The sequence below is a fragment of the Podarcis cretensis genome (assembly GCF_951804945.1).
Source record: "Podarcis cretensis genome assembly, chromosome: 11".
Classification (NCBI taxonomy): Eukaryota; Metazoa; Chordata; class Lepidosauria; order Squamata; family Lacertidae; genus Podarcis; species Podarcis cretensis.
In genome coordinates this window covers 4,018,121-4,030,823 of record NC_137180.1, presented here as the reverse complement: position 1 = coordinate 4,030,823, position 12,703 = coordinate 4,018,121, and the positions used below count along the sequence as shown (strand labels likewise).

Below are 12,703 nucleotides of genomic sequence, written 5' to 3'. Positions count from 1 at the left end.
ATTGAAAGTCATTAAAATAATGGGTTTTATTACTGAGTTCTATCAGTTCATTAATTTTCAATATTCTATGCTAACATTGCATGAAAAATTAAACTCCACCCTGCTTAAGTTTTCTATCTGTCAAAAAATGAACTGAAGATCATTATTATTTGCACCATCAGTTGCTACAGAAAAGAAAGTTACCAAAACATAGGGTGTGGGGAGTAAAGCAGTCCACACTAGGTGTGGATATAAGCTGCTTGGAGAAAGGTTGGGTGCTGTGCCTTGGCTACTCAAGTAGACATAATGATCCTCAGGAATATAATAGCCTGAGGAAACAATGTACAAAGCTGCTAAAACAATAATGTGGAATGCCGATTGAAAAGATAAATGCAATTGCCAGTAGAAAAGTTAACAGGGAGCCAAGAAGGTGACATACAATAGGAACTGAGTTATGTATGTGCTAAAAAAAGCTTGAAAGTCAGAATGACAATATGCAGGGAAGAAAATTATGTGAAAATAAAATTCTTACTTTCTCAACAGTTGTCAGGAATAAAACAAGTACCCCACGCCAAGTCTAATGCTACTGCATTCAGGTGCACTCAAGAAATAATGACAATACAGTGGTACCTCGGGTTACATATGCTTCAGGTTACAGACGCTTCAGGTTACAGACTCCGCTAACCCAGAAATAGTACCTCGGGTTAAGAACTTTGCTTCAGGATGAGAACAGAAATTGTGCTCCGGTGGCATGGCAGCAGCGGGAGGCCCCATTAGCTAAAGTGGTGCTTCAGGTTAAGAACAGTTTCAGATTAAGAATGGACCTCTGGAACGAATTAACCCGAGGTACCACTGTATAAGAACACTACTTCTATCTATATATCATGGGCTTGACATATCCCTGAGTTCTAAAACTTTGTCACAGCTATCTTTCATAAGTAATAGCATACTAGTTTGACTCTTTCAGGGCCATAGCCAGAAATATTGTTGTTGTTGTTGTTGTTGTTATTTGATTAAATAGACACCCAATAAAAGAAAATATTATTGGTGGTTTACAAACTTTTTTTTTTAAAAAAAACCTTGCATTCATCAATATACTAACTACTAATGAAAACAATCCCAAGAATCATATCAACAGCAGCAACAATGAAACAATCAGAAGTATATGGACCATACAACCTGCAACAATCTACTTAACCTGGTGTTGGAAAGTTGTTAAAAGTTTGTGCCAGGCAGGCTTAGCTGAGAGGCCACAAATGAAAAAATCCCCTTCCATGACACCACCCTCTGGTAGTTGTTGTAGTGGTGGGAGATAAGGGTAAAGATAAGGGGTCGGGTGGCGCTGTGGGTTAAACCACGGAGCCGAGGACTTGCTGATCAGAAGGTCGGCGGTTCAAATCCCCACGACGGGGTGAGCTCCCGTTGTTCGGTCCCAGCTCCTCCCAACCTTGAAAGCGCGTCAAAGTAAAAGTAGATAAATAGGTACCGCTCCGGCGGGAAGGTAAACGGTGTTTCCGTGCGCTGCTCTGGTTCGCCAGAAGTGGCTTGGTCCTGCTGTCCATATGACTCGGAAGCTGTACGCCAGCTCCCTCGGCCAATTAAGTCAGTCACGACTGGACCCAATGGTCAGGGGTCCCTTTACCTTTACCTTACTAGCCCAATATGTGGTTCTGCGTTAAGAATAATTCATATGGTGACTCTCCTACCAGCAACAACACTTTAAGAAGTCTTGCTGCCTCATCCAGATGCCACCCATCCTCATGGTGCTGCCTGAAACAGATTGCTTTTCCTTACTCCATGGCAGGCTCAACCCTAAGAGGGGAGTCATTTTAAGTCAATGCAAAACAACAAAACCTTAATACAAGTACTCATATTTGTCTGCTGATTAAGTTTCCTTCTATTCAAATTATAAAGGCTAAAAATAAATGTTAAGTGTTTGACAATTATCAGTCATGTCAACAACCATTGCCTTTGATTCCACTATTCAGAAAGACTGGAAAGCAGTGCTGCTTAATTCTTGCAGTAAACATATAGAGAACAGAATCACATGCACTTGTGGTGTTGTTTAAGCCCTGAAACGAGGAACACCTAAGAAACAGAAGCCATTCAAAAAAGAGAAACACACTGTTGCCTTTCAGTGCTTATAGCACATGAAAACTCTGTTGGGTCAGTTTCAAAAATTAGCAGAGAAAGGGAGAGCAGGCCTAGCCTCATGACCAAAGAGAGAAACATGCAACTGGTTTGGGATGTTCAGCTTTAGCAGTTTTCTTCAACCCCTTCTAGATGCCAACCTCTTACTTTAACTTCTGTAAAAAAAACAGGTTTTCATGCAGGATCAGTGTGAATGGGAGCTGTGCAAGCTGTTTTTGCTTCGTTAGACTCTTCCAAGGTTTTCCTCAGTTCCTCAATTCCCAGGACAGGTGTTGGCTGTTTTTGGATTGCAGCCGTGAGATGGGAAAGCCTGTTTTGTGAGCAGCTTCCACGTGGGCAAGTCCTGGATCCAAGCTGATCGCCCCCCAGTTGTTTGTTTTAGTAGATTTCATACACGATCTACAGTAGAACGAAAACTATGGGCAACAACCCTACAGACAATCAATCACATTTTCAGCTAATTAAAGAGCCCTTTCCTTGGCAAGTATGTCACTATGGAAAATGTTGAAGAAAACTCACTGAGGTGTCCCATTTGAGTCGACAGCAGTTAAGATATTTAGATGAAAGTCTAAAGGCTTAACACGATCCCCCCCCCCTTGTTGAATGGTTGCTGCTAAGATTGCCTTGTCAGGGACAGCTTGTATCCATCTTCAAAAACGAAGAGTGGGACCACCAAGAAGCAACCTTCCTTCAAGAAGAAAAATGATGTTTGAGATTCCAGGACCACTGAAGAACAACCTCATTAATCACAATGTAGAAATGTGAAGTTTGGCAGGGGTATAAATTTGAAATAAAAAGAGGATGAGTGTGTGAAAGATGTCAGTCCATTCAACAGGGCAGGGACTGCACTAATTCTCCATCTTTTAACCACAGCTGATTAAACCCGCCTGCTCCACATGCTATCCCAACTGCTATCTCATGTTTGAGCTTGGCAATTATTTTAATGTGCCAGGTAAAATGACTTCAACTGAGCTCAAATAACCATTTCATACGACTGGCACTATAAAAATTTACATGACCAAAACAGCATACTTTCATAGATTTCAGAATAAGTGTAATCTTTCTAATAAACGTGGACAAAGAAGCCTTACATGCCATTCTTATTGCAGCATTCCTGCAATACTACAATGGTTGTGTGGTTAATGATTTTAGAACCTCTAAATAGTATTATTTGTTTGCTTTGTGAGCAGAACTGGGATTTTGCCCTTCTAAAGGAGGCCTGGTGGGGCTTACACTCCACAGCTGACAGCCCATCCATCCCCAGGGCCATCTGTTAGCTGGGGCCGGCTGCCTTTCAAAGGACTTTGCAGGCATGGCTAACACTGGCTATCAGCAAGCACAATCTATGCCTTCACATATCTTTGTTCCCAAGGAGCCGGACTGGGGTGCCATCAAGAATTGATACATGACTTCAAATATGTCTAGCCACCCCATTCTAACCTTGCTGCCAGGCAAGGGATGCTACATCCAATTTAGGATGTATGAATCTCTAAGGGGTTCTGGAGAGGAAGATTGCTGTAGTCTATCAGGCAGTATGATCCTCAGCTAATTCTGCTGCCCCCCCCCAGCTTTTGATGTTCAGTTGCACTCTTCAAGGGCCTCATTATGAATTTTCAGGATGAGCAGTTTTGTGCTTACTTACACCTATCTAGATGACTATGTTGCAACACTTTTCGTCAAGTTACTTGCTCTGATATTAGGGAGAAACTGCATTTCTATGTAGCTATTATGAAGGCATGCTATTGGGAAAGGTCAATTATTCAGGTCAAACATAGTTTCCTTGCTGATCACATTATCACTGTTTTTATCTTAAACCTATTACAATAGATTTCATGTTTCTTTCTTGAGCCTGTAATGTTTGTAACATTATTAACATGTTAAAGGTTTTGAGTTGGTTGTTCCTCAAAGTGAAAATACAACCCTAATGGAGTCTTGAAGGAATCATTTCTTTCCTATTGTGGCACTTTATGATAGAAAGGCAAACAACATGCTAAACTGAATTTCTTTTTTGTTAACTGAATCTGAATACCCAATACAGTAGTACCTCGGGTTACAGGCGCTTCAGGTTACAGACTCCGCTAACCCAGAAATAGTGCTTCAGGTTAAGAACTTTGCTTCAGGATGAGAACAGAAATCATGCTCCGGTGGTGCGGCAGCAGCAGGAGGCCCCATTAGCTAAAGTGGTGCTTCAGGTTAAGAACAGTTTCAGGTTAAGAACGGACCTCCAGAACGAATTAAGTACTTAACCCGAGGTACCACTGTACTTAGTTGATTACCAACAACAGCAACAAGCTTTACACTAGATCAGTACAAGCTGAATAAACCAAGGATTCAGAATCTTTCTGTCAAATCACCTCTTGAACCACCCAAAGAGAATCCGGTCTCTTTTATAATTCCACCTACCACACAGGAAATGGAAAACCACCGATTACATTTTATAATACATCCTACCTATCCGGATACATCCTATTATGGTATATAGGCCTTACAATCTATGCTATTAGTGAATACACAATTCAAAATTTTAGTTTCATAGAACAGGCCAGCACAAATTCCACCCCACCAAAGTTTCCTAGGTGAAAGGCTTACCACTCTGTAAAACTCTGAAATTTGGACCAGCTTATGCGTAAATGCACATCACTTGATTTCTTATGCATGTATTACTCAGTACTTGAAGACTCCTAGCTGAAGTTTAAAAGTTTTGTTTTTGAGGTGATGTGAGATGCACTGAACTGTAGCATTTGGCCTGTGAAAGACTCATCTCCTCATGTGAGAACCTGCTGTTGCAGGAATCATCACATCAAGTGAGCATCCTTGTGTGAACCAACTCTAATGTGAATGTGGGAAATCTATACATATACCTCACTAATACGTACAGTAAGTATTATTGGTATATTTAAACATCTATTATCAGGCTCATGTATGGGAAGCATTTAGCTTATGAAATGTTGAGCTGGATTGTTAGAAGGATATACAAGAAACACAAAGAGACAAAAAAAAATTAAGGCAACTCCTAGGACAGGAGTTGTGTAACTACTGCTGAATGTTGTCAATTTATTTCTTCATTTTTACTGAAATATTCCAATAATTCCACACACAAGTCCCCTCCCCACAAATATTTCCTTTTGTACACTGATTATGCAATTTCCACCATGTTTTAATGTTGTTTTCATTCCAATTCCAAAATGTCTGTATGTATATATCTGTATAGTCAGACATATTAAACATAATTCATTAATTCTAACATTCAGTCTTTCTGATGAGAAGTTTTCCCCATGACATTGTCTTAACCCAAGCGTCACCCTGTCAAAATGCATTCAGTTCCATCCTGAGATATGGACTCAGGATGTAGTAGCAATAATAATTTTGTAAATAAAAACACAAAACTGAGGGTAGCAAAGAAGATACTGTTATGAGTTTGTGGTGGCTAGGCTGTGTACCTGAGCCCTGCTTCTCATTACTGTATCCAGCATGGATTCAATTACTGGAATAGCCAGGCAGCCAAGTAATGGCCCACTATATATGGGTCATTAAGGTAACAAAGGGAGTGGTTCTGTGTCAGAGGATAAACGGGCAGCCCCCACCCCCTGTCTGTTAGTTAGAAAGACAAAAGGCTAAAGTTGAGAACTGAGTTATGTTAGCTAAGAAGATAGAAACAAAACCTGCAGGCTGGATTTCCATATTGAACCCCTCCATCGTAGGCTCAACATGTACATATGTGTAAATAAACCATATATCACAAAGACACCAAAGTCTTTCCTGTGCCTCATTCTGAAGGAAACATGAATCTCACACCACTGGGAGATTAGGAATGGGGGGGGGGCAACAATATATTACAATAGCTATTATGGAAGCCCTTGCTATGAGAAAGCCTGAATATGCATTAGACCCCACATGGGACTCTCAGCAAGGCAACCAACACTTTCAGCTGTAGTATTATTAAATAATTTTAAAACACAAATTGCTCCAAGTATGGTGTGTTAGAGATTCAGGTGGTATGTATCAGAAAGCCTTACCTACTAACTTACCTATTCTCAGGAAGCAATGTGCTCTAAATTAAATCATGTTTCCAAAGACACAGGAACTGGAAAACACCAGCATTGCACAAGAGGAGGATATAAAATATCTTACCATGAACCAAAGGACCCACAACAAGATGATGAGAAATTTCATCAGAGGAATATGATTTACTGGGGAACTGAATAATCTGTTTTCCTATTATTATTATTATATATCAATGAGACGAAGGAAGTAAGCCACACAGAGATACATTAAAAAAGTAGATATGAATAGAAATATTACTGGAATGATGAATTACCTCAGAATTTGTCTTTAAATTAATCATTTGAAAACAGCAAAATTTCCAGGAGAGATGGTTAATATCCCAGATTACTAGAAGAAATGATAGACAATATTTTGAAAAACAGCTGACCTTAACTCCTTATTAGTAAGTAGCAAGAGACTGAAAAGGAGAAAATGTTGGGACAAATTTTTAAGGATGATGGAAAAATAGTAAAAGAACTGAACAGGATTTTTTCCTTCAATAGGATGATGATCAGGTGTTTTTGTTTCGTTTTGTTTATTTGACTTTTGTGCAAACCAGTTTTGCTTGTTTGTGCAAACCAATTTTTGCTTGCACAAAGTGGCTTAGAAATATAAGCACTGATTTTCTACTCCTTTGAATGTGCCTGGTGTTCTGAGCAAAATTTTCTAGCTCAAAAAATATATTCATCTGCATAAAGCCTTAGTTGATATACTTTCCTTTCCCACAAGATGAGTTAAAAACATGCTTTGATAGTGTTGAAAATATTACATACTATTTTCCTGTCATAGGATTCTCCGCTGCTGTAAGTTGTGGCAAGTGTAGATGCACATTCTTCCAGATACCAAGGTTTCCGCCCACTTTCAGCTGTGCTGCTGATGGAGATTGTGTAGATGCTATTGGTGTAGCCATCACAGGAACAATGGTCCTTACTCCTTCCACCATTTCCAGAAGCCCAGACATAAATGGAACCCAAGCTGTTTCGGCCCTATTTGAAATAAGTAGGGAAAGGGTAGTTAATGCAATTTAGTAAGCATGTAAGTATCCCTTACAGCACAATCCTATATCTTTCTCCCCATAAACAAGTCCTACTGAGTTAAATGGGTTCCTCCCACATACGTGGGGTCAGGATAGAATATTCCCTGAAACCAATATATAGCTTGATTACCACTGCAGCCCACTCTCTTTCCCCCAGAATAACTGGCCTGGAGGAGAGCTGAGCAAATGGTGGGAGACTGCCTAATTTTAAGCACCTGAACTGGCCCAGACAGAATGGAACAAATATTTCTGGTTTAAAATCTAATTTACATCTTAATTGCTATTGATCATTCATATAGGATTTGAAGTGTACCTTTATTATCTCTGAGAGCATAAAATTCCAAGATATCTGTGCATCTTTACTTGCTGGATTTCTTGTCCTCTTATTTTCCATTTCTCAAATTTCCAAGAATTAGAGAAGACCAGAATTTTTGTCTTCTCATAATTTATTGAGAGTTTATTGGTTTCACAATAGGAAACCAGGGAGAATAGAAGACATTTCAGAGCTATTGTCGTCAGTGATACTAAGGCCATATCATTTGCATACAGTAACAGTGGGACAGGGATTTGATTGATATTGGGGGCATTTGATTCTATTTTTTCAACGTGCTCTGGAAGATCTGATAAAAATAAATTAAAAAGAAAAGGGGCAAGAATGCACCCTTGTTTTACATCTTTCGTATTAGGAATGTCGGAATTGAGGTGACCTTTGACACTATGTTTGATCTGGCAGATGTTAAAGGGATATAAATTCTGTATTAAGATCAGCAAGTGTTGATTGCTTCCTAACTCTACAAGCTTCTTCCACAATATCACATAATCAACTGATTCAAAGGCACCATGAAAATCTGTGAAAACTGAATAAATCTTGGACTTGTTTTGAAGTCTATATTTTTCAACCAAATGTGTAAGTATGAGACAATGGTCTAAGATAGAACAGCCTTTGGAAAAACCTATTTGTTCTTTTCCCTGGTAAGTTTAGATTTTTCATCCAGGTAAATAATATAAGTAAATGGCACTATTTAGCAGGAAGAAACTCCTATGAAAATCCTTGTTATTACATATTTTTCATAGTTGTTTATTTGTATATATCTTAAAACTTTATATATGGATGTTTTATGATGGCTTATATTTGCAATGCCTAATAAAGGTTTAGTGAAGGAAGGAAGTATTTTGATATGCTTTGGCTACTTACTCTGACTGTATACAATTTCTTCCATTTACCGTAAATCCCATGGAAACCAATGGAATAAGCTAGTTTCAACTAACTTTAGCTGGACTGAGGTTTCTGTGTATGAGGTACAGTACACAATTAAGCATTGCAATTCAATTAGCACTATAGAAAACACATACTATTCCCAATTCATCATTCAAATCTGAGCATTTGTATCTTCCATGTGAATGTGAAATTATTTTAATTCACAGCTCTCTGCTATGATCTGTTTTTCAACTCACTGATCTCTTTCAAGGAACGATTAAAAATCTTTGCTATTTCTAAAGAAAGACCACTTCCTACATTCTGATCTCATACTAATTACCATCTATAATTTCTCTCCACAAATGTATCATTTAAAAATTAAAGACATGAAATATAACCTTTAAAAAAACCAAAGGTTTGGATTCTATTGTCTTTGCTATCTGTGTGGTTAATTTCCTCTTTTTGGATTACAAAATTATTAGTACCAAATTGCCTGCTGTTGCCCACAGCTTCTTCTGTTCTAATCTCTCCAGGTCACTGATTCTGTCTTCCTGTATATTTCCTACCATTTAAGATTTAGTTTTCTTTCTCCCAGCCAATTTGGTCACTGTTGAACTGACTAAAGAAAGAAGGGAAGGGGGGGGGGAAGTAAAGAAAGACTCATTAACTAACTTCAGTTCACATTCAGCAGACCTGTCAGTCAGAGAAATGTGATGGTGCTGATTTAGGCAAGAGTTTATTAATTTTATTTTAGGTGATGTGATGAAAACCAAATACTTAAAGTCAACACCGTATAACTCTAAGCTACATTTTTCTTCCATCAACAGGCTATTAACACAGTGAGACATTTTCCATGATTGACTGGTGCTAATTTCTCACTGGCCTTGAATGCAAGTTTGGAGGGAATGAACTGTTATCTACAGGCAAATCTGAAAGCACATCTTGCCATGTCAAATCCCAAAATATAATCTCTTGGATATAGAGTGTTTCTTGTTGTATTTGGTATTATTCAGCTCTGCAGAGTTCAGAGATAATTTTTCTTCTGGCCTAATTGGCTGGGGATTATACCACTTTTTGGTTCCTTCCAGAAATACAGTACTGGTAATGAGTTTTGCTAGTTAAGCAGTTTATATCCTGTTTCCGCCACAATTTTCAAATGCTAAGAACTCTGATACAACCAACAAGAACCTATTGGTGAAACTGAAGGGTAAAGAGGATCTTAAGACACTCATATGTTGTATAGAGCCCAGAATGTACATTAGGTTTTTCCTTGTCTCCCCAGTCTCTATTCCTGCACAAAGTCAGCTTAATGGTTTCTGGTTCATAGTAAATTGTGTTGCCACAGCTATTTATTGGCTGGTATCTATAGTCACAGAAGACAAGCTTTTGCAAGCTTCATAAATTTTATTTAAAATAAATGGTATGAATGTATCTGAATCAGTTGCTATTTTCTTGCTTTTAATAGAGGAAAAAATGAGAAAGGTGCCAAGTTAAAAAACAAAAATATTGTCTAGGATTTTAAGGAGCATTTTTATTCTAGACTCTTGTAGAGGATGGATTTTAAATGCATAAATTGGCATGAATATGCTGAAGTATCATAACAGGCTATGTAGTAACTCAGAATTTTGCTTTACTTTAGAATAACAGCCAGAACAGCTTCAAGCTATTCCCCAAAGAGCTATAATTAGTATTTAACAGTGAAAACATAAGAAAACAAAAGCTGCTGCTGGCTGGAATCTGAAATCGGAACCTGTGGAATGCAAGACATTTTACTTTCCCAAACACAATAAAGTCAGCAACATAACCACATATTGTGTATTTTCACTCTGGCTAACAATTCAAGCTGTTAGTATTAGTAGTAGCCTAGCTTTCCTCCCCAAGAGAGAAGTATTTCTGAACATTTCTGTCACTAGATAGATGCTCTGAGATCTTGAATACAACCTTATATTCACATTTGGTTGTATTACGGTAAATATCTTCAACGTAGATTGTGATAAAGATTTTTTTAAGGGTGATAATTTGCTTAAGTCACAGAGCAGACCCACTGAATAATTATCTTAGACCAAGGTAAAGTTCTCAAAATGGGACACTATTTCTGGTTTTGCAGAGTTCGTAAACTGAATCGTTCTTAAACTGGACTGTTCTTAAACCGAGGTACCAATGTACCTTAATCATTTTGAACACTACAGTACATTCTGTGAATTCTTCTGTGATGGAATCAACTGATGCATGTCCCAGTCAGAAGCCACTGTGCTGCAGTATTTAGAATGTCAGACTAGGACCTAGGAAACCAGGGTTAAAATCCCCATTTGGCCATGAAGATCACTGGGTGATACTGAGCCAGTGACTGCCTCTTGGGCAAATCTACCCCACAGGGTTGTTGTGTAAGGGGGGAAACCATGGTCTGCCATCCTGAGCTTTTTAGAGAAAAGCAATAAATAAATAATAATAAGTGCATAAATGCTCAAATGTGTGCATACCTATATATAAAAACCATATTTATCTCTTCAAGAATGTGCTTGTATACACACAACTTCCAATTGTGTGTGTTCAAATTGTGCTCAACTGTGCACATGTGCACTTTTTCAGCACCAAAAGGAGGCAGGGCAGAACGGGGTGGAATGGAAGGGGCTGACACCTGTGGCATCCAGGAACAGACCCCACATATAAGCGGGGATTCCAGAATACACTTACTTCAGTTTTATGTTAACTCATTTAACATCATTTATCAAAAGCTTCTAAGACAGTGAACTGAAATTTTAGAGAACCTGTATCTTGAACATAGAGTAATTGGACATGAGAGCAGTATAGAAATGGACAGAGTGGCTGATTCATTTACTTTTTCTCCACTGTCTGTGCCTCTCCATAATATGCCAATGACAAGATGAGCAGGCAATAGAAGTAATTAAAAAGCTGCCTCCTGTGATATCACACAGTGATTTGAGACTGTAGAAGGTACAGAAAATGGAAGGGGGACAAAAGAAACAACAACAATTCAGCTGTGCAGAATATGTGAAGTGACAAAAATAAGGTGGGTGGGTATTATTACTTCTGTATAGAAAACAATATAGAGGGAAACGCAGTATTGTAATAGTTTGCTGAACATTCTTTGGTCATCCTTAAGACGGCCCAATGAAAGGGTTTAGAAAAATGCACAATATTTTATTCTTGCAAATCCCATGCCTATAGGTTTCACGGGGAAATAAAGGAAGCTTATTTCCTGGTAGGCAACCAATGCCAACACTAAAAACAACAACATACAATTTACTTTGGAAGCAGGACTAAGTACACTTAGTTGGAAAATGTCCATAACATCCAGTGCTTAGGACCACAGCCTACTACTGAGCAGTTAGAATTCATAAAATACAATTGTTACCCTTTAGACTGATGCTTTGGACTCTTGTTTCTATTAAAAAAACAACTTATTTCTGAATAATTAAAAATCCTTCCTCCGCCTTCAGAAGATTGACAGTTGTTTTGTGATTGTAAGAGCGCCTTCTGTTCCTATCAACACTTTGAACACACACTCCAATGCCAAAGTTGGTGAAGCGAGAGAGATGAAAGGGGGCAGTGATGATGAGAGGGGAGGCACCAAGCAGAGTTCTCACAAGAGACTCAGCAGCACAACATCTGATCATTAATGTCCATCAAACATTTTGGCTCTCATCCAGCTCACGTAAGAGAATGGTGTATTGGGAACAAGAAGGAGGCCACTGTGCCGACCCAGGCAAAAAGCCAAGGTGTCTGATTTAGGTTTCAGAGCCTGTCCTCCCATTCTCCATTACATTAAGTGTGATATGCTATGCTAGAACTGTGCAGTACTTCATGAGTATGCAGATCTAGCTAGCCTTGCTAAGTATGCAGCTTGTACAGCATTATCATTTGGCTAGCTAAATAATTTAAAAACCTATTCCACAAAAATAGCTTTAATTTTCTAAAAACCTGACGTTTTGGCTTTGGCTATAGTTTCTGTAAATGCAATGTCAAAATAACATAATGTTTCTAAAACAATGCTAGGTAAAATAGTACCCATGAATTAATAGTGGTCCACTGTAAGATGTACTTTGACTCTTTGAACTGATTTCCAGCTCTGAGATAATTTCAGCGAAGGCCACACTGTGCAGGCCATGGTCCCATTTAAAATGAAATGATGGGGTTCCAGTGATTAGGATAAGGAAGAGTATAAAGGGAAAGATAAAGGATAAAACGAATTTGAATGAGCTTGCTGAAAAATTTTTTAAAGTGGAATACAAGAAGGGAAGGCGGGAGGAAGCAAGGAAAATAAGGTTTTGAAG

The 12,703-nt window shown here is 38.5% G+C and overlaps 1 protein-coding gene across 4 annotated transcripts in view; it reads right to left on the bottom strand.

Moving 5' to 3' along the window:
* PCSK5 (proprotein convertase subtilisin/kexin type 5) overlaps positions 1–12,703 on the bottom strand; it is a 161,271-nt gene that overhangs the window by 52,031 nt on the left and 96,537 nt on the right. For all 4 annotated transcript variants that reach the window (XM_079996045.1, XM_079996047.1, XM_079996048.1 and 1 more), the window contains exon 8: positions 6,948–7,160. In XM_079996045.1, coding sequence (XP_079852171.1) covers positions 6,948–7,160 — 213 coding nt within the window. The remainder of the gene's footprint in view (positions 1–6,947; positions 7,161–12,703) is intronic.